Source organism: Amblyraja radiata, chromosome 5 (assembly GCF_010909765.2).
Source record: "Amblyraja radiata isolate CabotCenter1 chromosome 5, sAmbRad1.1.pri, whole genome shotgun sequence".
NCBI lineage: Eukaryota > Metazoa > Chordata > Chondrichthyes > Rajiformes > Rajidae > Amblyraja > Amblyraja radiata.
Genome location: NC_045960.1, coordinates 29,785,996 through 29,811,495, shown reverse-complemented (window position 1 = coordinate 29,811,495; position 25,500 = coordinate 29,785,996). Strand labels below are relative to the sequence as shown.

At 48.2% G+C, this 25,500-nt stretch overlaps 1 protein-coding gene across 47 annotated transcripts in view; it reads left to right on the top strand.

The window, feature by feature from the left end:
- eya4 (EYA transcriptional coactivator and phosphatase 4) overlaps positions 1-25,500 on the top strand; it is a 428,629-nt gene that overhangs the window by 233,909 nt on the left and 169,220 nt on the right. For all 47 annotated transcript variants that reach the window (XM_033020875.1, XM_033020872.1, XM_033020887.1 and 44 more), the window contains one exon: positions 24,964-25,013. In XM_033020875.1, coding sequence (XP_032876766.1) covers positions 24,964-25,013 — 50 coding nt within the window. The remainder of the gene's footprint in view (positions 1-24,963; positions 25,014-25,500) is intronic.

The following is a 25,500-nucleotide window of genomic DNA, read 5'->3' as shown; positions in this document are numbered from 1 at the left end:
TTAATGGCCGCGGGACAATTGCCATCGCCCGCCGGGGGCTTTGACTCTGACATCGGGAGGGGAATGGGGAGTGCAGGGGAGAGATAAGTTTTTTTGCCTTCCATCACAGCGAGGAGATGCGCTGTGATGGATGTCTGTGTAAATTGTGTTGTGTCTTGGGTCTTTTTTTCTTGTGTGTATGACTGCAGAAACAACATTTCATTTGAGCCTCTATGAGGTTCAAGTGACAAATAAATTGTAATTAAAGTAATTAATAATTAAATCAGTAACCCGTGCCTGCCTTCTTCCCATACCCCTTGATTCCGCAAGCCCCAAGAGCTCTATCTAACTCTCTTTTAAATTCATCCAGTGAATTGGCCTCGACTGCCTTCCATGACAGAGAATTTCACAAATTCACAACTCTCTGGGTGAAAACGTTTTTTCTCATCTCAGTTTTAAATGGCCTCCCATTTATTCTTAGACTGTGGGCCCTGGTTCTGGACTCCCCCAACATCGGGAACATTTTTCCTGCATCTAGCTTGTCCAGTCCTTTTATAATTTTATATGTTTCAATAAGATAACCCCTCATCCTTCTAAATTCCAGTGAATACTGGGAGACCACCAGGAAAGGCAGAGGGGGCTGGCAGGCAGTATAGGATTCATCTGTGGCCATTCCCCTCAGTAGCAAATATACGGAGGCAGCACAGTGACGAAGGGGGTGGCACGGTGGTGCAGTGGTAGAACTGCTGCCTTACAGTGCCAGAGACCTGGGTACAATCCTAACTATGAGCGTTATCTGGACGGAGGTGTACGTTCCCCCCGTGACTGTGTGGGTTTTCACCAAATGCTCCGGTTTCCTCCAACACTCCAAAGACGTACGACTTTTAAGATACAGCGCGATAACAGGCCCTTCAGCCCACTGAAACCATGCCGACCATCGATCACGCCATACATTAGCACTAATATTACACACTAGGCACAATTTAAACATTTCACCGAAGCCAATTAACCTACAAACCTATACGTCTTTAGAGTGTGCCAGGATACTGGAGCACCCGGAGAATAACCCACGCGGTCTCGGGGTGAACGTACAGCATCTGTACAGACAGCACCCATAGACAGGATCTTCTTCTTCTTTTCGTGTCCTTCTTGTTACAAATGTTGACCTCGCTGTCATCGTCCATCCTGAAAAGGACGCAAGCTTCCGGCGACAATCAGTGGAAGCCATCACTTGTCGCAACAGAGATGGTGGTAGCAGAATTAGTTCAGGATACTTCCAGTTTCCAGCCCCGCGACATGGACGCTTTTGCTATGGGGCCATAGACAGGATCGAACCCAGGTCTCTGGCACTGTAAGATAGCAGCTCTAACACTGTTTCACTGTGCCCCCCCCCCCCACACACACACATACAGGTTTGTAGGTTAATTGGCTTTAGTAAAATAATACATTTTTCATAGTGTGCAGGATAATGTTAGTGTACAGGGTGATCGTGCTTGGAGTAAACTCGGTGGGCCGAAGGGGCAGTTTCCACAGTGTATCTCTAAAATCTCTAAAGGCTAAAGTAAAGTCCACCATTTCAGATACAGTCGTGGGGTATGTCCTTTCTGAGGAGAGCACCAGCAGCCAGGTCTCTGGCACCACGACTGGCTCTGGTACACAGTGGGGAAGGATGGAGACAGGGAGAGTTATAGTGATATGGGACTCAATAGTTAGAGCACTGACAGGAGATATCGAGGCCACACAAGATATATCAGATTTATATGTATTGACTAGGGTAATGTTTTGAGCCCATCCAAGCCCTCGGCATTATGGCAGTCCCAGTTGGTATTTGCAAGATTAACCCCCCTCCCCCCACTATTACTAACTTATTATTCTTGCAGATATCTGTGTTCACCACTGCAAATGACTGCTTTGGATCCCACTTCCCTGAGGTGAAAACCCTACCTTATGGAAATAACTATCAGGAGCCTGATAACAGAGGGGAAATAGCTGTTCCTGAGTCTGGTGGTGTGCACTTTCAAGCTTCTGTACCTACAGCTGGACAGGAGCAGGGAGAAGAAGAAATGTCTGGGGTGGGATAAGCCTTTGATTATGTTGGTTGCTTTGAAGTGTAGAATTGAGTCGATGGTGGAAAGTCTGGTTTGTGTGACGAACTGGGCTACATCTACAACTCTGTACAACTCTCTGTACTTTTAAGTAATAATTGGTTTAACATTCTTCCTTCCAAAGTGGATAACCTCACATTTGCACATTTTATACTCCATCTGCCAACTTTTTGCCCACTTACAGAAATGAACTATAAATCTACATAGGCTTTTTGTCTTCTCCTTAACTTCATAACTTATGAAACATTTGGCCCATTCAGTTGAGTCTTACTCGATTATAAACGGTTGAAGCCCAGCATTGATATCAGTGGCACCCATTGACTTCCACTCCAAAATGTACCCATTTATCCCCTTTCTCAGTGTTTTACTGGTTAGTTACTCTTCTTTCCAATATATTATGCCTGACCTCTCCGGCGTGCTTATTTAAGCACTAAGAATGCTGAGAAAGCCTTTCTAAGTTCCTTTATTGAACATAAAAGCATTTAAATGTCATTCTGTGGCGCTTTAGTGAACAATGACTTTATGCTAGTAATTTAATATTGTTTGCCTTTATGCACTTGTCCCTCAGAGAGATCCCGAGTCCACAGAGTCAGGATCTTTTACTTTGTTATGTTTATTTATACAACCAGTTTTTTTTTGGAGGAGTTTAAAATAATTGGTTACTGTTGCAGAACCATCACATGGTCATTCATAGTTAAATCCTTTACAGTCAGATAAAGTCGCTGATCTACTTACAGCAGGAGTTGACTTTCTTTTTTTCTCTTGTAATTAAAAAAAAATGAAATCCATACATATATTTTACTTGTGTCTTTCCCTTAATTTCATTCAACACAGCAGCAGGCTATTTGGCCCGTTGTCTATGCTGTCTCTCTGTTCCATACCTCCACTTATCTTCCTGCAACGTATTCTTGCTCACATGCACATCACCCCTTGAATTCTCCTGGCACCTCCTAAACTAGGGGACATTTACAATGGCAAACTAACTTGCCAGCATAAATAAAAGGATAGAATAGAATAGAATAGTATAGAATGCCTTTTATTGTCATTCAAACAGCTTGGTTTGAACGAAATTGCATTTTCTACAGTCTTAACATTACAAAAAAAAACAAGACCTACACTTAACACAATTTACACAATCATCCATCAGAGTGAATCTCCAACACCTCCTCACAGTGATGAGAAGCAAAAGTCTTATCTCTTCCCTTTGTTCTTCTCCCGCGGTCCAGCAGTCCAACTGCAGCGTCGAGGCGACTGGGGCTCCCGATGTTAAAGCCCCCGGCAGGCGATGGTAAGTCCCGCAGCCTTTAATCCGCACCGAGCGATGTTAGTCATTTAAACCCCGCAATTCCAGCGGGAGAAGTTGCCGTTGCGAGAGCTCCGAAAAGTGGTCTCCCACCAGGGACCTGGAGCTCCTGATGTTCCTGTCCACCGAGCCTGCGGCCGGAGCCTCTGAAGCTCCGAAGTCGGGTGACAGCCGCACGCCACCACAGCTCTTTCGTTCCAAAATCGGCCAGAGTAGAGATTAAACGGTCCCCCCCCCCCCCCATCACACACATATACACAGCTAAAAAATAATTAAAACTAGAATCAACACATACATTTAACGAGACAAAAAAAAAAAAATACAGATGGACTGCAGTCAAGCCGCTGCCATTAGGCGCTGCCACACCACGGATAGATCTTTTGAAAGGAGATAAGGATGAATTTCTTCAGTCAGAGGATGGTGGAATTCATTGCCACAGGCAGCTGTGGAGGACAAGACAATGGGTATTTCTAAGGTGGAGATTGACAGATTCTTGATTAGTATGGGTGTTAAGGGTTATGGGGGAAAAGGCAGGAGTATGAGATTGAGAGGGAAAGGTAGATCAACCACAACTGAAGGGCCGAGTAGACTCAATGGGCATAATGGCCTAATTCTGCTCCTATGACTTAAGGGCCTGTCCCACGAGCATGCAACCTGCATGCGGCAAGCGCGACCAAACTGGAAGCGGGGGCCGCGCGGAGGTCGAGTGAGTGACGTGAAGTTCGAGCGAAGTCCGCGGGATGTTCGCGCGTGACGTACGGCGTCAAGACGTTGCGTAAGGTGTCGAGACACTGCGCACGCCCGTCGAGGCGGTGCATACAGCGTCGAGGGGGCTGCGGGCCGGCAGGCCGTTGCCGCGCGGAATTTTTGAACACGGGCAGTTTTTCGGAGCCCCACGCGAAGTCGGGACCAGCTCCGCACAACTCCATACGGCTCCGGCGATCGAAGTGGGACCGGCCCCGTGAGGCCGTACGGCTTAAGCGACCACATTAGGTCGCGCTTGCCGCATGGAGTCGCATGCTCGTGGGACAGGCCCTTTATGAACATACATTTGATGTGGAAGGAAATCAGATCACCTGTGGGATAACCGATGCAGGTGCAGTGAGAGTCTGCAAACTCCACACAGTCACCACCACCCAATGATTGGATGGAATGCGAATCATCGGAGCTGTGCAGCAGCAGCGCTGCCTGATGCACCACTGTGCCACGCAATACTTGGCATTGCATTAGTATTGTAGTTTAAATATCCATGCATATCTGACAGGTTAAAAAAACTGAAATTAGTTTCACAAACCACAAGTTCAGTAGATTGTAGGCAAATGGTCGTTCCAGAACTTTGTTAGGTAGTTTAAGCTGACACTTTGGCACCAAACATGTCTTACGTTTTTTTTTTTTGACACATCGTCAGAGCTGAGATTTTAAACTGAGGCAGACTTGTATAAAACATCTCACTGTAAACCAATTCTCCCAACATTTATTCTACAATTAAACACACAAGGAGAAACATCTAAACACATGAGGAGAAAGTAATGAGTGGGATTTGGGTAAAATTGAAGTAATTTTTCTCACTATCCTCATGTTGCTGCTGAAGGCTTCATTCAAGAAGAGGTATCAAAGAAAGTAAAGGAAAGGGACAGAATTATAAAGTTCTGGAAAAAAGTTCACGGGATGTGGGGAAAGGGGGGGGGGGGGGGGGGGATCCTTCAAAATCTTCATAACATTTCACCGATCGGAACAAAACTTATTTGAATTGCAGCAGGGGAGAGTGGTGAGTAAGGTGGCTAAAAATAGTAGCGCTATGGGGAATCTTTTTTGTGCAAATTTAATTACAACACAGATAGGAAGTGGTCAAGATGAGAGTTTTAGTAATATACTAGAACAAGTGCAGACCCGTTGGGTCTGTTCCCCCAACGTGCGGTTGTGGGGGGAGGCAGCATGCAGCGTCACACACACTAACTATCCACCACCCCCCCCCCCCCGCACACACGCTAATTACCCCCCTTGATATTATATTAATATTATTAATTTGCTCATTTTACCCCATAACCACCCTATCTACTGACGCATAGACACCAACTTGCAGTCACATCTAGAGAGGGGGGGCGGGGGTAGAGAGTGAGGGCAGAGAGAGAAGGAGAGGGAGGTGGAGGGGAGGAGAAGAGGGAGGGTGGGTGAGGGGGGAAAGGTGGGGGAGGAGGGGAGAGAGGGAGGGGAGGAGAGAGAGAGGGGAGGGGAGGAGACGGGGTGAGAGTGAGGGGGAGAAAGAGGGGGTACTGAGAGCGGGGTGAGGGAAGGTGGGGAGCAAGGGGGGAGGGTGAAGGGAAGAGGGGAGGGGGTGTGGAGGGGGGGGGTAGGGGAGGGAGGGTGGGGGAGGGGATGGATGGGAGGAGGGAGAGAAAAAGAGGGGAGAGAGAGAGAGAGAGGAGAGGGAAAGAGGGGGGAGGGAGAGAGAGGGGGGGAGAGAGGTGGGGAGAGAGAGGAGGGAAGAGAGAGAGAGAGTGCCTTTTTACTTCAACCCAAACATATTTTCATTTTCAAACCACATTAAGGGCACTCACAGTTGAGTAGACATGTGTTCAGTGTTATTCAGAGAGACGTGACCTCCATCTTGCAGAGACTGAGCGAGGTACACCACTTCCTAGTTTTATAGTCCCACACACTCCCTCCAGCAGGGGCAGCAGAGAGAATGGTGAATTTTTAAAAAACATTAATATGTCTCTGATTTTTCATCGATGGGAAAAATCCTCTGGTCCAGGAAGGCAGACGTGGGCTCTGAGCAAGGTGGCCAAAAATGACGGCCGTAGGTGGTGGCGTTCTCTCGGAAATCGCAGCACAGTGGGCCAAAAGCGGTCAAGATCAGACTTTTAGTAATATACTAGACCAAGTGCAGACCCGTTGGGTCTGTTTCCCCAACGGCGTTTGTGGGGGGGGGGGGGGGGGGATGCGGCATCACACTCACATTAACCACCCCCCAAACACACAGCTGGGGGGAGGGGGGTGAGAAGAGGGGAGGGAGGGGAGAGGAGGAGGAGGAAACGGGACAGATTTGGGAGGGAAAGGAGAGCGGGGTAGGGGGTGAGAGAGGGGGATGGGGAGAGAGATGTGGGGGAGGGGGGGATGGGGAGGGAGGGGAGGAGGGAGGGTGGGGGAGAGGGGTGGGGGGAGAGGGGAAAGAGTGGGGAGGGAGAGTGGAGGGGGAAGGGGGGAGAGGTGGAAGAGGGGAGGGAGGAGGAGAGGGGTAGGGGGAGTGATTGAAGAGGGACAGAGGGGTAGGAGGAAGGGGGCAGGTGGAGAGAGGGAAGGGGGTGGGGTAGAGAAGGAAGGGGGGTGGGGGAGAGAGGGATGGGTGGGAGAGGGAGAGGGAGAGGGGTGAGGAGAGGGAAACATAGAAACATAGAAATTAAGTGCAGGAGTAGGCCATTCGGCCCTTCGAGCCTGCACCACCATTCAATATGATCATGGCTGATCATCCAACTCAGTATCCTGTACCTGCCTTCTCTCCATACCCCCTGATCCCTTTAGCCACAAGGACCACATCTAACTCCCTCTTAAATATAGCCAATGAATTGGCCTCAACTACCTTCTGTGCCAGTGAATTCCAGAGATTCACCACTCTCTGTGTGAAAAATGTTTTTCTCATCTCGGTCCTAAAGTATTTACCCCTTATCCTTAAACTGTGACCCCTTGTTCTGGACTTCCCCAACATCCGGAACAATCATCCTGCATATAGCCTGTCCAACCCCTTAAGAATTTTGTAAGTTTCTATAAGATACCCCCTCAATCTTCTAAAATCTAGCGAGTACAAGCCGAGTCTATCCCGTCTTTATTCATATGAAAGTACTGACATCCCAGGAATCAGTCTGGTGAACCTTCTCTGTACTCCCTCTATGGCAAGAATGTCTTTGAGCATTGGGCATTGTGACATCACATGATGGAACGTTCACCAGGTGCTGGTGCTCCTGCAAAGGCATATGTAAATGAATCCATTCCGATTGGACATATGTGAGCATCGGGCATTGTGACATCACACGATGGAACGTTCAGCAGGGGCTGGTGCTGGGGCTGCTTCTATGGGTGAGAAGCCAGTTTATTTTTGAAATATTGGGGGGGGGGGGGGGGGGGGAGAAGGATTTGATTTAAAATGTATACATAAACACGACGAAATGTAATAAGGAGCGGATACTTAGAAAGAAAAGTGAAATCTCTACCGAAATGGAAAAGATGTCGGCGATTCTGCGTCTGGTTTCGGCGTAGCAAGGAATCAAAGGAAGAAAGGCGGCCGGCAGCCAGACGGACGCCGGACGGTGGCAGGCACACAGTTTTATATAATAATAGATAGATAGATAGATAGACTAGACCAAGTGCAGACCCGTTGGGTTTGTTTCCCCAACGGCGTTTGCGGGGGGGGGGGGGGGGGGGGATGCGGCATCACACTCACATTAACCACCCCCCAAACACACAGCTGGGGGGAGGGGGGGAGAAGAGGGGAGGGAGGGGAGAGGAGGAGGAGGAAACGGGACAGATTTGGGAGGGAAAGGAGAGCGGGGTAGGGAGTGAGAGAGGGGGATGGGGAAGGAGATGTGGGGGAGGGGGGGATGTGGGGGGGAGGGGAGGAGGGAGGGAGGGGGAGAGGGGTGGGGGGAGAGAGGGGAATGAGTGGGGAGGGAGAGTGGAGGGGGAAGGGGGGAGAGGTGGAAGAGTGGGGAGGGAGGAGGAGAGGGGTAGGGGGAGTGATTGAAGAGGGACAGGGGTAGGAGGAAGGGGGCAGGTGGAGAGAGGGAAGGGGGTGGGTAGAGAAGGAAGGGGGTGGGGGAGAGAGGGATGGGTGGGAGAGGGAGAGGGGTGAGGAGAGGGAAACATAGAAACATAGAAATTAAGTGCAGGAGTAGGCCATTCGGCCCTTCGAGCCTGCACCACCATTCAATATGATCATGGCTGATCATCCAACTCAGTATCCTGTACCTGCCTTCTCTCCATACCCCCTGATCCCTTTAGCCACAAGGACCACATCTAACTCCCTCTTAAATATAGCCAATGAATTGGCCTCAACTACCTTCTGTGCCAGTGAATTCCAGAGATTCACCACTCTCTGTGTGAAAAATGTTTTTCTCATATCGGTCCTAAACGATTTACCCCTTATCCTTAAACTGTGACCCCTTGTTCTGGACTTCCCCAACATCGGGAACAATCTTCCTGCATCTAGCCTGTCCAACCCTTTAAGAAATTTGTAAGTTTCTATAAGATACCCCCTCAATCTTCTAAAATCTAGCAAGTACAAGCCGAGTCTATCCCGTCTTTATTCATATGAAAGTCCTGACATCCCAGGAATCAGTCTGGTGAACCTTCTCTGTACTCCCTCTATGGCAAGAATGTCTTTGAGCATTGGGCATTGTGACATCACACGATGGAACGTTCACCAGGGGCTGGGGCTCCTGCAAAGACATATGTAAATGATTCCATTCCGATTGGACATATGTGAACATTGGGCATTGTGACATCACACAATGGAACGTTCACCATGGGCTGGGGCTCCTGCAAAGGCATATGTAAATGAATCCATTCCGATTGGACATCTGTGAGCATCGGGCATTGTGACATCACACGATGGAACGTTCACCATGGGCTGGGGCTCCTGCAAAGGCATATGTAAATGAATCCATTCCGATTGGACATCTGTGAGCATCGGGCATTGTGACATCACACGATGGAATGTTCACCAGGGGCTGGGGCTGCTTCTATGGGTGAGAAGCCAGTTTTTTTTTTAATATTGGGGGGGGGGGGGAGAAGGATTTGATTAAAAATGTGTACATAAACACGACGAAATGTAATCAGGAGTGGATACTTAGAAAGAAAAGTGAAATCTCTACCGAAATGGAAAAGATCGCGGGGATTCTGCGTCTGGTTTCGGCGTAGCAAGGAATCAAAGGACGAAAGGCAGCCGGCAGCCGGACGGACGCCGGACGTCGGCAGGCACACAGTTTTATATATTAACTAGACCAAGTGCAGACCCATTGGGTCTGTTTCCCCAACGGCGTTTGCGGTGGGGGGGTTGAGGCATCACACTCACAATAACCACCCCCCAAACACACAGGGGGGGGGAGGGGGTGTGAGAAGAGGGGAGGGAGGGGAGAGGAGGAGGAGGAAATGGGACAGATTTGGGAGGGAAAGGAGAGCGGGGTAGGGGGTGAGAGAGGGGGATGGGGAGAGAGATGTGGGGGAGGGGGGGAATGGGGAGGGAGGGGAGGAGGGAGGGAAGGGGAGAGGGGTAGGTGGAGAGAGGGGAAAGAGTGGGGAGGGAGAGTGGAGGGGGAAGGGGGAGAGAAGTGAAGTGGAAGAGAGGGAGGAGAGGGGGATGGGGAGGGGAGAGAGATGTGGGGTGGAGGGATGGGGACGGAGAGGAGGAGGGAGGGGTAAGAGTGTGGAGGGAGGGCGAAGAGTGTGGAGGGAGGGGGAGGGGTGGGGGGAGAGGGGGGAAAGAGTGGGGAGGGATAGTGGGAGGGGGGAGAGGTGGAAGAGGGGAGGGTCAGAGGGGTAGGGGGAAGGGGTGGGGGGAGAGAGGGGAGGGAGGGGGAAGGGAGGGGGAGAGAGAGGGGTGGGGGAGGGAAAGGGGTGGGGTGAGAGTGGAAGAGTGGGGAGGGTGGGGTAATTATTTTCAACTCTTGCTCGTTCTTCAAAGGCTTGCCAATGCTTCCTTTTAAGAAGGGGATCCAGTTTCATGTCAGAAGTGATAAGAGTAGAATTAGGTCATTCAGCCATCGTCTACTCCGCCATTCAATCATGGCTGATCTATCTCTCCCTCCTAACTCCATTTTCCCGCCTTCTCCCCATAACCTCTGACACCTGTACTAATCACGAATCTATCTATCTCTGCCTTAAAAATATACACAGACTTGACCTCCACACCCTTCTGTGGCAAATAATTCCACAGATTCAACACCCTCTGTTCCAAAGATATTTCCCCTAATCTCCTTAGAAACATAGAAACATAGAAATTAGGTGCAGGAGTAGGCCATTCGGCCCTTCGAGCCTGCACCCCCATTCAATATGATCATGGCTGATCATCCAACTCAGTATCCTGTACCTGCCTTCTCTCCATACCCCCTGATCCCTTTAGCCACAAGGACCACATCTAACTCCCTCTTAAATATAGCCAATGAACTGGCCTCGACTACCCTCTGTGCCAGTGAATTCCAGAGATTCACCACTCTCTGTGTGAAAAATGTTTTTCTCATATCGGTCCTAAACGATTTACCCCTTATCCTTAAACTGTGACCCCTTGTTCTGGACTTCCCCAACATCGGGAACAATCTTCCTGCATCTAGCCTGTCCAACCCTTTAAGAAATTTGTAAGTTTCTATAAGATACCCCCTCAATCTTCTAAAATCTAGCGAGTACAAGCCGAGTCTATCCCGTCTTTATTCATATGAAAGTCCTGACATCCCAGGAATCAGTCTGGTGAACCTTCTCTGTACTCCCTCTATGGCAAGAATGTCTTTGAGCATTGGGCATTGTGACATCACACGATGGAACGTTCACCAGGGGCTGGGGCTCCTGCAAAGACATATGTAAATGATTCCATTCCGATTGGACATATGTGAACATTGGGCATTGTGACATCACACAATGGAACGTTCACCATGGGCTGGGGCTCCTGCAAAGGCATATGTAAATGAATCCATTCCGATTGGACATCTGTGAGCATCGGGCATTGTGACATCACACGATGGAACGTTCACCATGGGCTGGGGCTCCTGCAAAGGCATATGTAAATGAATCCATTCCGATTGGACATCTGTGAGCATCGGGCATTGTGACATCACACGATGGAATGTTCACCAGGGGCTGGGGCTGCTTCTATGGGTGAGAAGCCAGTTTTTTTTTTAATATTGGGGGGGGGGGGAGAAGGATTTGATTAAAAATGTGTACATAAACACGACGAAATGTAATCAGGAGTGGATACTTAGAAAGAAAAGTGAAATCTCTACCGAAATGGAAAAGATCGCGGGGATTCTGCGTCTGGTTTCGGCGTAGCAAGGAATCAAAGGACGAAAGGCAGCCGGCAGCCGGACGGACGCCGGACGTCGGCAGGCACACAGTTTTATATATTAACTAGACCAAGTGCAGACCCATTGGGTCTGTTTCCCCAACGGCGTTTGCGGTGGGGGGGTTGAGGCATCACACTCACAATAACCACCCCCCAAACACACAGGTGGGGGGAGGGGGTGTGAGAAGAGGGGAGGGAGGGGAGAGGAGGAGGAGGAAATGGGACAGATTTGGGAGGGAAAGGAGAGCGGGGTAGGGGGTGAGAGAGGGGGATGGGGAGAGAGATGTGGGGGAGGGGGGGAATGGGGCGGGAGGGGAGGAGGGAGGGAAGGGGAGAGGGGTAGGTGGAGAGAGGGGAAAGAGTGGGGAGGGAGAGTGGAGGGGGAAGGGGGAGAGAAGTGAAGTGGAAGAGAGGGAGGAGAGGGGGATGGGGAGGGGAGAGAGATGTGGGGTGGAGGGATGGGGACGGAGAGGAGGAGGGAGGGGTAAGAGTGTGGAGGGAGGGCGAAGAGTGTGGAGGGAGGGGGAGGGGTGGGGGGAGAGGGGGGAAAGAGTGGGGAGGGATAGTGGGAGGGGGGAGAGGTGGAAGAGGGGAGGGTCAGAGGGGTAGGGGGAAGGGGTGGGGGGAGAGAGGGGAGGGAGGGGGAAGGGAGGGGGAGAGAGAGGGGTGGGGGAGGGAAAGGGGTGGGGTGAGAGTGGAAGAGTGGGGAGGGTGGGGTAATTATTTTCAACTCTTGCTCGTTCTTCAAAGGCTTGCCAATGCTTCCTTTTAAGAAGGGGATCCAGTTTCATGTCAGAAGTGATAAGAGTAGAATTAGGTCATTCAGCCATCGTCTACTCCGCCATTCAATCATGGCTGATCTATCTCTCCCTCCTAACTCCATTTTCCCGCCTTCTCCCCATAACCTCTGACACCTGTACTAATCACGAATCTATCTATCTCTGCCTTAAAAATATACACAGACTTGACCTCCACACCCTTCTGTGGCAAATAATTCCACAGATTCAACACCCTCTGTTCCAAAGATATTTCCCCTAATCTCCTTAGAAACATAGAAACATAGAAATTAGGTGCAGGAGTAGGCCATTCGGCCCTTCGAGCCTGCACCCCCATTCAATATGATCATGGCTGATCATCCAACTCAGTATCCTGTACCTGCCTTCTCTCCATACCCCCTGATCCCTTTAGCCACAAGGACCACATCTAACTCCCTCTTAAATATAGCCAATGAACTGGCCTCGACTACCCTCTGTGCCAGTGAATTCCAGAGATTCACCACTCTCTGTGTGAAAAATGTTTTTCTCATATCGGTCCTAAACGATTTACCCCTTATCCTTAAACTGTGACCCCTTGTTCTGGACTTCCCCAACATCGGGAACAATCTTCCTGCATCTAGCCTGTCCAACCCTTTAAGAAATTTGTAAGTTTCTATAAGATACCCCCTCAATCTTCTAAAATCTAGCGAGTACAAGCCGAGTCTATCCCGTCTTTATTCATATGAAAGTCCTGACATCCCAGGAATCAGTCTGGTGAACCTTCTCTGTACTCCCTCTATGGCAAGAATGTCTTTGAGCATTGGGCATTGTGACATCACACGATGGAACGTTCACCAGGGGCTGGGGCTCCTGCAAAGACATATGTAAATGATTCCATTCCGATTGGACATATGTGAACATTGGGCATTGTGACATCACACAATGGAACGTTCACCATGGGCTGGGGCTCCTGCAAAGGCATATGTAAATGAATCCATTCCGATTGGACATCTGTGAGCATCGGGCATTGTGACATCACACGATGGAACGTTCACCATGGGCTGGGGCTCCTGCAAAGGCATATGTAAATGAATCCATTCCGATTGGACATCTGTGAGCATCGGGCATTGTGACATCACACGATGGAATGTTCACCAGGGGCTGGGGCTGCTTCTATGGGTGAGAAGCCAGTTTTTTTTTTAATATTGGGGGGGGGGGGGAGAAGGATTTGATTAAAAATGTGTACATAAACACGACGAAATGTAATCAGGAGTGGATACTTAGAAAGAAAAGTGAAATCTCTACCGAAATGGAAAAGATCTCGGGGATTCTGCGTCTGGTTTCGGCGTAGCAAGGAATCAAAGGACGAAAGGCAGCCGGCAGCCGGACGGACGCCGGACGTCGGCAGGCACACAGTTTTATATATTAACTAGACCAAGTGCAGACCCATTGGGTCTGTTTCCCCAACGGCGTTTGCGGTGGGGGGGTTGAGGCATCACACTCACAATAACCACCCCCCAAACACACAGGTGGGGGGAGGGGGTGTGAGAAGAGGGGAGGGAGGGGAGAGGAGGAGGAGGAAATGGGACAGATTTGGGAGGGAAAGGAGAGCGGGGGTAGGGGGTGAGAGAGGGGGATGGGGAGAGAGATGTGGGGGAGGGGGGGAATGGGGAGGGAGGGGAGGAGGGAGGGAAGGGGAGAGGGGTAGGTGGAGAGAGGGGAAAGAGTGGGGAGGGAGAGTGGAGGGGTAAGGGGGAGAGAAGTGAAGTGGAAGAGAGGGAGGAGAGGGGGATGGGGAGGGGAGAGAGATGTGGGGTGGAGGGATGAGGACGGAGAGGAGGAGGGAGGGGTAAGAGTGTGGAGGGAGGGGGAAGAGTGTGGAGGGAGGGGGAGGGGTGGGGGGAGAGGGGGGAAAGAGTGGGGAGGGATAGTGGGAGGGGGGAGAGGTGGAAGAGGGGAGGGTCAGAGGGGTAGGGGGAAGGGGTGGGGGGAGAGAGGGGAGGGAGGGGGAAGGGAGGGGGAGAGAGAGGGGTGGGGGAGGGAAAGGGGTGGGGTGAGAGTGGAAGAGTGGGGAGGGAGGGGTAAAATTATTTTCAACTCTTGCTCGTTCTTCAAAGGCTTGCCAATGCTTCCTTTTAAGAAGGGGATCCAGTTTCATGTCAGAAGTGATAAGAGTAGAATTAGGTCATTCAGCCATCGTCTACTCCGCCATTCAATCATGGCTGATCTATCTCTCCCTCCTAACTCCATTTTCCCGCCTTCTCCCCATAACCTCTGACACCTGTACTAATCACGAATCTATCTATCTCTGCCTTAAAAATATACACAGACTTGACCTCCACACCCTTCTGTGGCAAATAATTCCACAGATTCAACACCCTCTGTTCCAAAGATATTTCCCCTAATCTCCTTAGAAACATAGAAACATAGAAATTAGGTGCAGGAGTAGGCCATTCGGCCCTTCGAGCCTGCACCCCCATTCAATATGATCATGGCTGATCATCCAACTCAGTATCCTGTACCTGCCTTCTCTCCATACCCCCTGATCCCTTTAGCCACAAGGACCACATCTAACTCCCTCTTAAATATAGCCAATGAACTGGCCTCGACTACCCTCTGTGCCAGTGAATTCCAGAGATTCACCACTCTCTGTGTGAAAAATGTTTTTCTCATATCGGTCCTAAACGATTTACCCCTTATCCTTAAACTGTGACCCCTTGTTCTGGACTTCCCCAACATCGGGAACAATCTTCCTGCATCTAGCCTGTCCAACCCTTTAAGAAATTTGTAAGTTTCTATAAGATACCCCCTCAATCTTCTAAAATCTAGCGAGTACAAGCCGAGTCTATCCCGTCTTTATTCATATGAAAGTCCTGACATCCCAGGAATCAGTCTGGTGAACCTTCTCTGTACTCCCTCTATGGCAAGAATGTCTTTGAGCATTGGGCATTGTGACATCACACGATGGAACGTTCACCAGGGGCTGGGGCTCCTGCAAAGACATATGTAAATGATTCCATTCCGATTGGACATATGTGAACATTGGGCATTGTGACATCACACAATGGAACGTTCACCATGGGCTGGGGCTCCTGCAAAGGCATATGTAAATGAATCCATTCCGATTGGACATCTGTGAGCATCGGGCATTGTGACATCACACGATGGAACGTTCACCATGGGCTGGGGCTCCTGCAAAGGCATATGTAAATGAATCCATTCCGATTGGACATCTGTGAGCATCGGGCATTGTGACATCACACGATGGAATGTTCACCAGGGGCTGGGGCTGCTTCTATGGGTGAGAAGCCAGTTTTTTTTTTAATATTGGGGGGGGGGGGGGGGAAGGATTTGATTAAAAATGTGTACATAAACACGACGAAATGTAATCAGGAGTGGATACTTAGAAAGAAAAGTGAAATCTCTACCGAAATGGAAAAGATCTCGGGGATTCTGCGTCTGGTTTCGGCGTAGCAAGGAATCAAAGGACGAAAGGCAGCCGGCAGCCGGACGGACGCCGGACGTCGGCAGGCACACAGTTTTATATATTAACTAGACCAAGTGCAGACCCATTGGGTCTGTTTCCCCAACGGCGTTTGCGGTGGGGGGGTTGAGGCATCACACTCACAATAACCACCCCCCAAACACACAGGTGGGGGGAGGGGGTGTGAGAAGAGGGGAGGGAGGGGAGAGGAGGAGGAGGAAATGGGACAGATTTGGGAGGGAAAGGAGAGCGGGGGTAGGGGGTGAGAGAGGGGGATGGGGAAGAGAGATGTGGGGGAGGGGGGGAATGGGGAGGGAGGGGAGGAGGGAGGGAAGGGGAGAGGGGTAGGTGGAGAGAGGGGAAAGAGTGGGGAGGGAGAGTGGCGGGGGAAGGGGGAGAGAAGTGAAGTGGAAGAGAGGGAGGAGAGGGGGATGGGGAGGGAGAGAGATGTGGGGTGGAGGGATGAGGACGGAGAGGAGGAGGGAGGGGTAAGAGTGTGGAGGGAGGGGGAAGAGTGTGGAGGGAGGGGGAGGGGTGGGGGGAGAGGGGGGAAAGAGTGGGGAGGGATAGTGGGAGGGGGGAGAGGTGGAAGAGGGGAGGGTCAGAGGGGTAGGGGGAAGGGGTGGGGGGAGAGAGGGGAGGGAGGGGGAAGGGAGGGGGAGAGAGAGGGGTGGGGGAGGGAAAGGGGTGGGGTGAGAGTGGAAGAGTGGGGAGGGAGGGGTAATTATTTTCAACTCTTGCTCGTTCTTCAAAGGCTTGCCAATGCTTCCTTTTAAGAAGGGGATCCAGTTTCATGTCAGAAGTGATAAGAGTAGAATTAGGTCATTCAGCCATCGTCTACTCCGCCATTCAATCATGGCTGATCTATCTCTCCCTCCTAACTCCATTTTCCCGCCTTCTCCCCATAACCTCTGACACCTGTACTAATCACGAATCTATCTATCTCTGCCTTAAAAATATACACAGACTTGACCTCCACACCCTTCTGTGGCAAATAATTCCACAGATTCAACACCCTCTGTTCCAAAGATATTTCCCCTAATCTCCTTAGAAACATAGAAACATAGAAATTAGGTGCAGGAGTAGGCCATTCGGCCCTTCGAGCCTGCACCCCCATTCAATATGATCATGGCTGATCATCCAACTCAGTATCCTGTACCTGCCTTCTCTCCATACCCCCTGATCCCTTTAGCCACAAGGACCACATCTAACTCCCTCTTAAATATAGCCAATGAACTGGCCTCGACTACCCTCTGTGCCAGTGAATTCCAGAGATTCACCACTCTCTGTGTGAAAAATGTTTTTCTCATATCGGTCCTAAACGATTTACCCCTTATCCTTAAACTGTGACCCCTTGTTCTGGACTTCCCCAACATCGGGAACAATCTTCCTGCATCTAGCCTGTCCAACCCTTTAAGAAATTTGTAAGTTTCTATAAGATACCCCCTCAATCTTCTAAAATCTAGCGAGTACAAGCCGAGTCTATCCCGTCTTTATTCATATGAAAGTCCTGACATCCCAGGAATCAGTCTGGTGAACCTTCTCTGTACTCCCTCTATGGCAAGAATGTCTTTGAGCATTGGGCATTGTGACATCACACGATGGAACGTTCACCAGGGGCTGGGGCTCCTGCAAAGACATATGTAAATGATTCCATTCCGATTGGACATATGTGAACATTGGGCATTGTGACATCACACAATGGAACGTTCACCATGGGCTGGGGCTCCTGCAAAGGCATATGTAAATGAATCCATTCCGATTGGACATCTGTGAGCATCGGGCATTGTGACATCACACGATGGAACGTTCACCATGGGCTGGGGCTCCTGCAAAGGCATATGTAAATGAATCCATTCCGATTGGACATCTGTGAGCATCGGGCATTGTGACATCACACGATGGAATGTTCACCAGGGGCTGGGGCTGCTTCTATGGGTGAGAAGCCAGTTTTTTTTTTAATATTGGGGGGGGGGGGGGGGGAAGGATTTGATTAAAAATGTGTACATAAACACGACGAAATGTAATCAGGAGTGGATACTTAGAAAGAAAAGTGAAATCTCTACCGAAATGGAAAAGATCTCGGGGATTCTGCGTCTGGTTTCGGCGTAGCAAGGAATCAAAGGACGAAAGGCAGCCGGCAGCCGGACGGATGCCGGACGTCGGCAGGCACACAGTTTTATATATTAACTAGACCAAGTGCAGACCCATTGGGTCTGTTTCCCCAACGGCGTTTGCGGTGGGGGGGTTGAGGCATCACACTCACAATAACCACCCCCCAAACACACAGGTGGGGGGAGGGGGTGTGAGAAGAGGGGAGGGAGGGGAGAGGAGGAGGAGGAAATGGGACAGATTGGGAGGGAAAGGAGAGCGGGGTAGGGGGTGAGAGAGGGGGATGGGGAGAGAGATGTGGGGGAGGGGGGGAATGGGGAGGGAGGGGAGGAGGGAGGGAAGGGGAGAGGGGTAGGTGGAGAGAGGGGAAAGAGTGGGGAGGGAGAGTGGAGGGGGAAGGGGGAGAGAAGTGAAGTGGAAAGAGAGGGAGGAGAGGGGGATGGGGAGGGGAGAGAGATGTGGGGGGGAGGGATGGGGACGGAGAGGAGGAGGGAGGGGTAAGAGTGTGGAGGGAGGGGGAAGAGTGTGGAGGGAGGGGGAGGGGTGGGGGGAGAGGGGGGAAAGAGTGGGGAGGGATAGTGGAAGGGGGGAGAGGTGGAAGAGGGGAGGGTCAGAGGGGTAGGGGGAAGGGGGTGGGGGGAGAGAGGGGAGGGAGGGGGAAGGGAGGGGAGAGAGAGGGGTGGGGGAGGGAAAGGGGTGGGGTGAGAGTGGAAGAGTGGGGAGGGAGGGGTGATTATTTTCAACTCTTGCTCGTTCTTCAAAGGCTTGCCAATGCTTCCTTTTAAGAAGGGGATCCAGTTTCATGTCAGAAGTGATAAGAGTAGAATTAGGTCATTCAGCCATCGTCTACTCCGCCATTCAATCATGGCTGATCTATCTCTCCCTCCTAACTCCATTTTCCCGCCTTCTCCCCATAACCTCTGACACCTGTACTAATCACGAATCTATCTATCTCTGCCTTAAAAATATACACAGACTTGACCTCCACACCCTTCTGTGGCAAATAATTCCACAGATTCAACACCCTCTGTTCCAAAGATATTTCCCCTAATCTCCTTAGAAACATAGAAATTAGGTGCAGGAGTAGGCCATTCGGCCCTTCGAGCCTGCACCCCCATTCAATATGATCATGGCTGATCATCCAACTCAGTATCCTGTACCCGCCTTCTCTCCATACCCTCTGATCCCCCTAGCCACAAGGGCCACATCCAACTCCCTCTTAAATATAGCCAATGAACTGGCCTCGACTACCCTCTGTGGCAGAGAGTTCCAGAGATTCACCACTCTCTGTGTGAAAAAAGTTCTTCTCATCTCGGTTTTAAAGGATTTCCCCCTTATCCTTAAGCTGTGACCCCTTGTCCTGGACTTCCCCAACATCGGGAGCAATCTTCCTGCATCTAGCCTGTCCAACGCCTTAAGAATTTTGTACGTTTCTATAAGATCCCCTCTCAATCTCCTAAATTCTAGAGAGTATAAACCAAGTCTATCCAGTCTTTCTTCATAAGACAGTCCTGACATCCCAGGAATCAGTCTGGTGAACCTTCTCTGCACTCCCTCTATGGCAATAATGTCCTTCCTCAGATTTGGAGACCAAAACTGTACGCAATACTCCAGGTGTGGTCTCACCAAGACCCTGTACAACTGCAGTAGAACCTCCCTGCTCCTATACTCAAATCCTTTTGCTATGAAAGCTAACATACCATTCGCTTTCTTCACTGCCTGCTGCACCTGCATGCCCACTTTCAATGACTGGTGTACCATGACACCCAGGTCTCGCTGCATCTCCCCTTTTCCTAGTCGGCCACCATTTAGATAATAGTCTGCTTTCCTGTTTTTGCCACCAAAATGGATAACCTCACATTTATTCGTATAGGAAAGTCCTTTAATTCTGAGGCTATGACATCTAGTCCTAGACTCTCCCACTAGTGGAAACATCCTCTCCACATCCACTCTATCCAAGCCTTTCACCATTCTGTATATTTCAATGAGGTCATTCTTCTAAACTCCATCGAGCACAGACCCAGTGCCGTCAAACGCTCATCATAGGTTAACCTACTCATTCCTAGGATCATTTTTGTAAACCTCCTCTGGACCCTCTCCAGAGCCAGCACATCCTTCCTCAGATATGGTGCCCAAACTTGCTCACAATATTTCAAATGCGACCTTACCAGCGCCTCATAGAGCCTCAACCTTACATCCCTGTTTTTGTATACAAGCCCTCTTGAAATAAATGCTAGCAGTGAGTTTTTCTTTACTACTGATTTGACTTACAGATTATTTTTTTGGGAATCATGCACCAGCACTCCCAAGTCCCTTTGCACCTCCAATTTCTGGATTACCAAAATGTATGACTCCACACTTTGCTACGCTATATTCCATCTGCCACTTATCTGCCCACTCTCCCAACCTGTCTAAGCCCTTTTGCAGAGTCCCTGCTTTCTCTACACTACCTGCCCCTCCACCTATTTTCATATCTTCCGCAAACTTGACAACAAAGCCTTCAATCGTCTTGTCCAAATCAATAATATATATAATGATTTTCTCTTAAATTTACTCTTGAATCTGCATCCACATTCTTTCATGGGAGGTAGATGCCACATACTGTTTTCAGTTTTGGTTATGAATCCTACTGAGACAACTTTGTTTTATGTCATTGCTAGCACATACATTTTTATACTTTCTGAAGTAGGATACTGCACGGCTAATTTTGAAAAAATGTATGGTTTAAATTCACTCACACACTCATGATTTCCAGATTATGGTCCAGCTGTAAAACCCCACAGCTAGATCATGCAGTTTTGATATATTTTAGTGGTGCAGGAAATAATTATCTTTTTCTCCCCCATTCCCTCTCCCCAACTGCCTCCCTCCCCTCGGTAGGGGGAGAGGGGAAGGAAATATAATTATTTCCTGATTTCACCCTTCATCAGAACTGTGGAAGTAATTGGTAGCTCCTTCAGACAGGAAATGCAGGCATAAGGGGTTGAATCGATTCTGTTATAATATGAAAAAGAATTCATGTACATTTTATGTCATGTAAAAGGAATTCTGCTTTTAAAAATAATTAAGAATTAATCGCAAGACTATAGAAGCTTACAGATGCACAATAAACTGGAAGGCATGGATGTGAGAGTGAATATTTTCTTAAATTTTACTGTGCATTACTTGGTTAATCTCAATTCGCTTTGATCTAATTAAAATTTAAATTGGCAAAGCCATCAGAAAATGTCCGCCGATGTTAGAATTCTATCCCAGTGCTTCCTTGTGAGAAGTACAACATATCCAATGTAAGATCAGCGAGGGAATCTATATGTCGTGCCACAGGAGATGGGTGAGGTGTTCAATGGATATTTCTCATCTGTATTTTTCATGGAGCAAGACATGGATGCTGGGCAACTTGAGATAGTTAATAGTGATGTCTTAAAGAGAGTCCGCATTGAGAAGAGGAGGCGCTAGAGATCTTAGAAAGTATAATGATAGATAAATCCCCTCTATTTCGGCAGCACAGAATGGCGTAGCAGTAGAGTTGCTGACTTACAGCGCCAGAGACCTAAGTTCGATCCTGAGTACAGGTGCTATCTTTGCGAAGTACATACATTCTTCCCGTGACCTGCATGGGTTTTCTCCGGGTGCTCTGGTTTCCTCCCACACTCCAAAGACATAGAGATTTTTTAGGTTAATTAGCGTTGGTGAAATTGTGAATTGTCCTGAGTGTGTAGGGTAGTGTATGAGGGTCGCTGGTCGGCATGGACTCCATGGGCCGAAGGGCCTGTTTCCACGCTGTATCTCAAAAGTCTAAAGAGTGCCCTCAGAATTTGTGGGAAGCTGGAGAAGATATTGTGAAGAGTCAGGCAGTGATATTCATATCAACAATAATCACAGGTGGGGTCCAAAAAGACGAGGCTGACCAATGTCACCCCTTTAAGAAAAGTTGCAAAGAAAAGCCTGGGAACTACAGATTGAGGAGCCTTGAATCAGTGGTGGGATGTGTTAGTTGGGCCGATGGGCATGTTCCCATATATGTTCTGAATTGCTCTATCATTCCATATCCAGACAAATCCAACGTGTAACTGCCTCGTAGGATGCTGCTGCATTGTTTAATAATATGATACTGAGATTTACTTGTCATATCAGTATGTGCAACTTCATTGCTCTGCTCTTGTTCTTAAGTTTAATGTAATGAAAGATTTAGCCTTTCATCAGCAATACAGATTCAACGTGCAGAATATATTTAATATATGAAATACGTGTTTTTGAAACATTTTAATTACCATGTGATTTTTCTGAGCTAATAAGAGTTTATGTGTCATTTGAATAGACTTCATAGCACTTCCAATGTGTACCATTGTATGTTTACAGTACTTCCCTCATATATCAAATTATACACACGAGACAGGAATGCTTGCCAATACTAGCAAGTACAGTACTATATGCATCAACAGTTTACAGTCTTGGCAATTGCCACTTGTACAAATACGCCTGCCTCACTGATCAACATTTATTTTCATGTCATTTCAAAGTTTTTGATTCTGACTACTCAGGTTGTTGCAGAATTTACAACTGTTGTGTCCTACGGTTAGTTTACTTAAGAGATACAGGGCGGAAACAGGCCCTTCGGCCAACCGAGTGTGCGCCGACCAGCGATCCCCGCACATCAACACCACCCTACACACACACAAGGGACAATTTACAATTTATACCAACCCAATTAACCTACAAACTGGTCTTTGGAGTGTGGGAGGATCCCGAAGATCTCGGAGAAAACCCACACGGTCATGTGGAAACCGTAGTTGGGATCAAACCTAGGTGTCTGGTGCTGTATGCATTGTAAGGCAGCAACTATACCACTGCGTCAACGTGCCGTTTGGTCAGTGTGTTGAGTATGGTTATGACACCAAAATTGTCATTTTGTGGACAGTGAAAAAAGTTATCTAAGATTACAGCCCCAGGATCCACTCTGAAAAACAACTTTCTGCCACCTCCGTAGGTACCCTATCTTCAAAGCAATTATATTTCAAATGCCCTGGATCCCATGCGATCTAACCATCAAAACTACCCTTTTCAGACGCTGAATCATTTTGTGTCTTTCCTTGGAAAACCAGCATCTGCAGTTCCTTGTTTCTACATCTCAGCACCATTTGTCTGCTTGATAGACTCACGGATCTACAAGTTTAATACAAGTTGTTTCAGTGAACAATCAAGCAGTGCAGATCAGGCATTGTCAGAAAACAGAGAAACAGAGTTAGTGAGGCAGGCCACGGTATTTCATTAGAACTGGAATGGTTATCAATAGATTGCAGGGAGCAGAGGACAGAAAGAACACATAAATACAGCACAATTCTGTTTCACACAAAGGCAATTGGAAAACTATTCTTACCTCTGCTGTACGCTAACTAATATATGCAGAAAGAAAGTTAAATAGAAAAGATCTGTATTTGTATAGTTCCATCCATTTTCAAAAGGTTATGACTTTAGACATTAGAGATACAGCGTGGAAACAGGACTTTCAACCGACAGAATCCGCACTGACCAACAATCCTACATACATGAGGGGCAATTTTACAGAAGCTGATTAATCTACAAATCTGTACGTCTTTGAATGTGGGAAGAACCCAGAGAAAACCCATGTGGTTACAGGAAGAACATACAAACTCCATACAGATAGCACCCGTAGTCAGGATTGAACATACAGTAGGTCTCTGGCATTGTAAGATGGCAACTGTGCCACTGCACCACTGTGCCACCATGCTTTGAAAGTATGAGAAACTTTCCATTTCCATGAGATATAAAAACAACTGCTTGGACAGTCATGCAGTCATAGAGTGAAACAGTGTTGTCATCTCCAGAATGGGTCTCTTCAGTCAATGACACGTGATGTAACCAGAGATCTTGATGACGGTCATAGAGTCATACAGTGTGGAAACAGGCCCTTCGGCCCAACTCGCCAACACCGGCCATCAATGTCCCATCTACCCTAGTCACACTTGCCTGCGCTTGGTCCGCAACCCTCCAAACCTGTCCGATCCATTTACCTGTCCAACTGTTTCTTAAACGATGCGATAATCCCAGCCTCAACTACCTCCACTGGCAGCTTGTTCTATACACCCACCACCCTTTGTGTGAAAAATTTACCTCTCTGATTCCTATTAAATCTTTTCCCCTTCACCTTAAACCTATGTCCTCTAATCCTCGATTCACCTACTCTGGGCAAAAGACTCTGTCCATCTACCCGATCTATTCCTCTCATGATTTTGTACACCTCTATAAGATCTCCGCTCATCCTCCTGCACTCCATGAAATAGAGACCCAGCCTACTCAACCTCTCCCTATAGCTCACATTCTAGTCCTGGCAACATCCTTGTAAATCTTTTTTGAACCCTTTCAAGCTTGACGATATCTTTCCTATAACATGGTGCCCAGAACTGAACACAATATTCTAAATGCGGTCTCACCAACGTCTTATACAACTGCAACAAAACCTCCCATCTTCTATATTCAGTACTCTGACTGATGAAGGGCAATGTGCCAAAAGCCTTTTTGACCACCTTATCTACCTGCGACTCGACCTTCAAGGAACCATGCACCTAGATCCCTCTGCTCTACAACACTACTCAGAGGCCTACCATTTACTGTGTAAGTCCTCTGCAGTTGGATAGGGCTCTGGTAAGACCACATCTGGAGTATTGTGTACAGTTTTGGTCTCCTAATTTGAGGAAGGACATCCTTGTGAGTGAGGCAGTGCAGCGTAGGTTCACGAGATTGATCCCTGGGATGGCGGGACTGTCATATGAGGAAAGATTGAAAAGACTAGGCTTGTATACACTGGAGTTTAGAAGGATGAGGGGGCATCTTATAGAAACATATATAATTATAAAAGGACTGGACAAGCTAGATGCAGGAAAAATGTTCCCAATGGTGGGCGAGTCCAGAACCAGGGGCCACAGTCTTACAATAAAGGGGAGGTCATTTATGACTGAGGTGAGAAAAAAACTTATTCACCCAGAGAGTTGTGAATTTGTGGAATTCCCTGCCACAGAGGGAATGAAGATTATTAAAGAAGATTCTACCAGGCAAAATAGCCTTCCACTAGGATAATACTTTTCTTGCCTTAACCAGGTGTAATTGAAGGAAACAGAAGTTGCTTAATGATTTAACTAATTGGTATATATTTATTTTTGCAGGTAAAGAAAACACAGCCAGATTCAGATGTTACAGAGTCTCAGAACTCCAGGTAATGCAAGCATTTCTACATTTTTGAGCAGTAGAATAGTAACCACCTTATCATACCTGCTGCAGACTAATCACAAGAGAGTTGTATAACTAATTGCAAAACACTAATTTCTGCTTAGTAACTGAGAGGTTTGCAAATGGTAAATTTTAAAGCAAGGAAGTTATTTAAAGAGACTCTTTTGAGTGTATTCTTGGAGTGAAATCTTTCAGTTTTGATCCAGCTCCTTCTCCGCTATTGAAATCACAATTTAACTCTTTACGTTTAATTAGCAAATGTTGATTCTGCTATTTATTATCTTATTCAGTCTGCAAGTTACTTACATTTCAGTTTAGCATGTTTGTGAAGTTGAACCAAATGAAACCAGAATATTTTTCCCATTTTAAGTGTTATATTTTTTTATTTTGTCGCATCGAACAAAACAACTGATTGAGCCATGGAGCACAGAAACCGTCCCATCAGCCCACCATGTCCATGCATAGAAGCATAA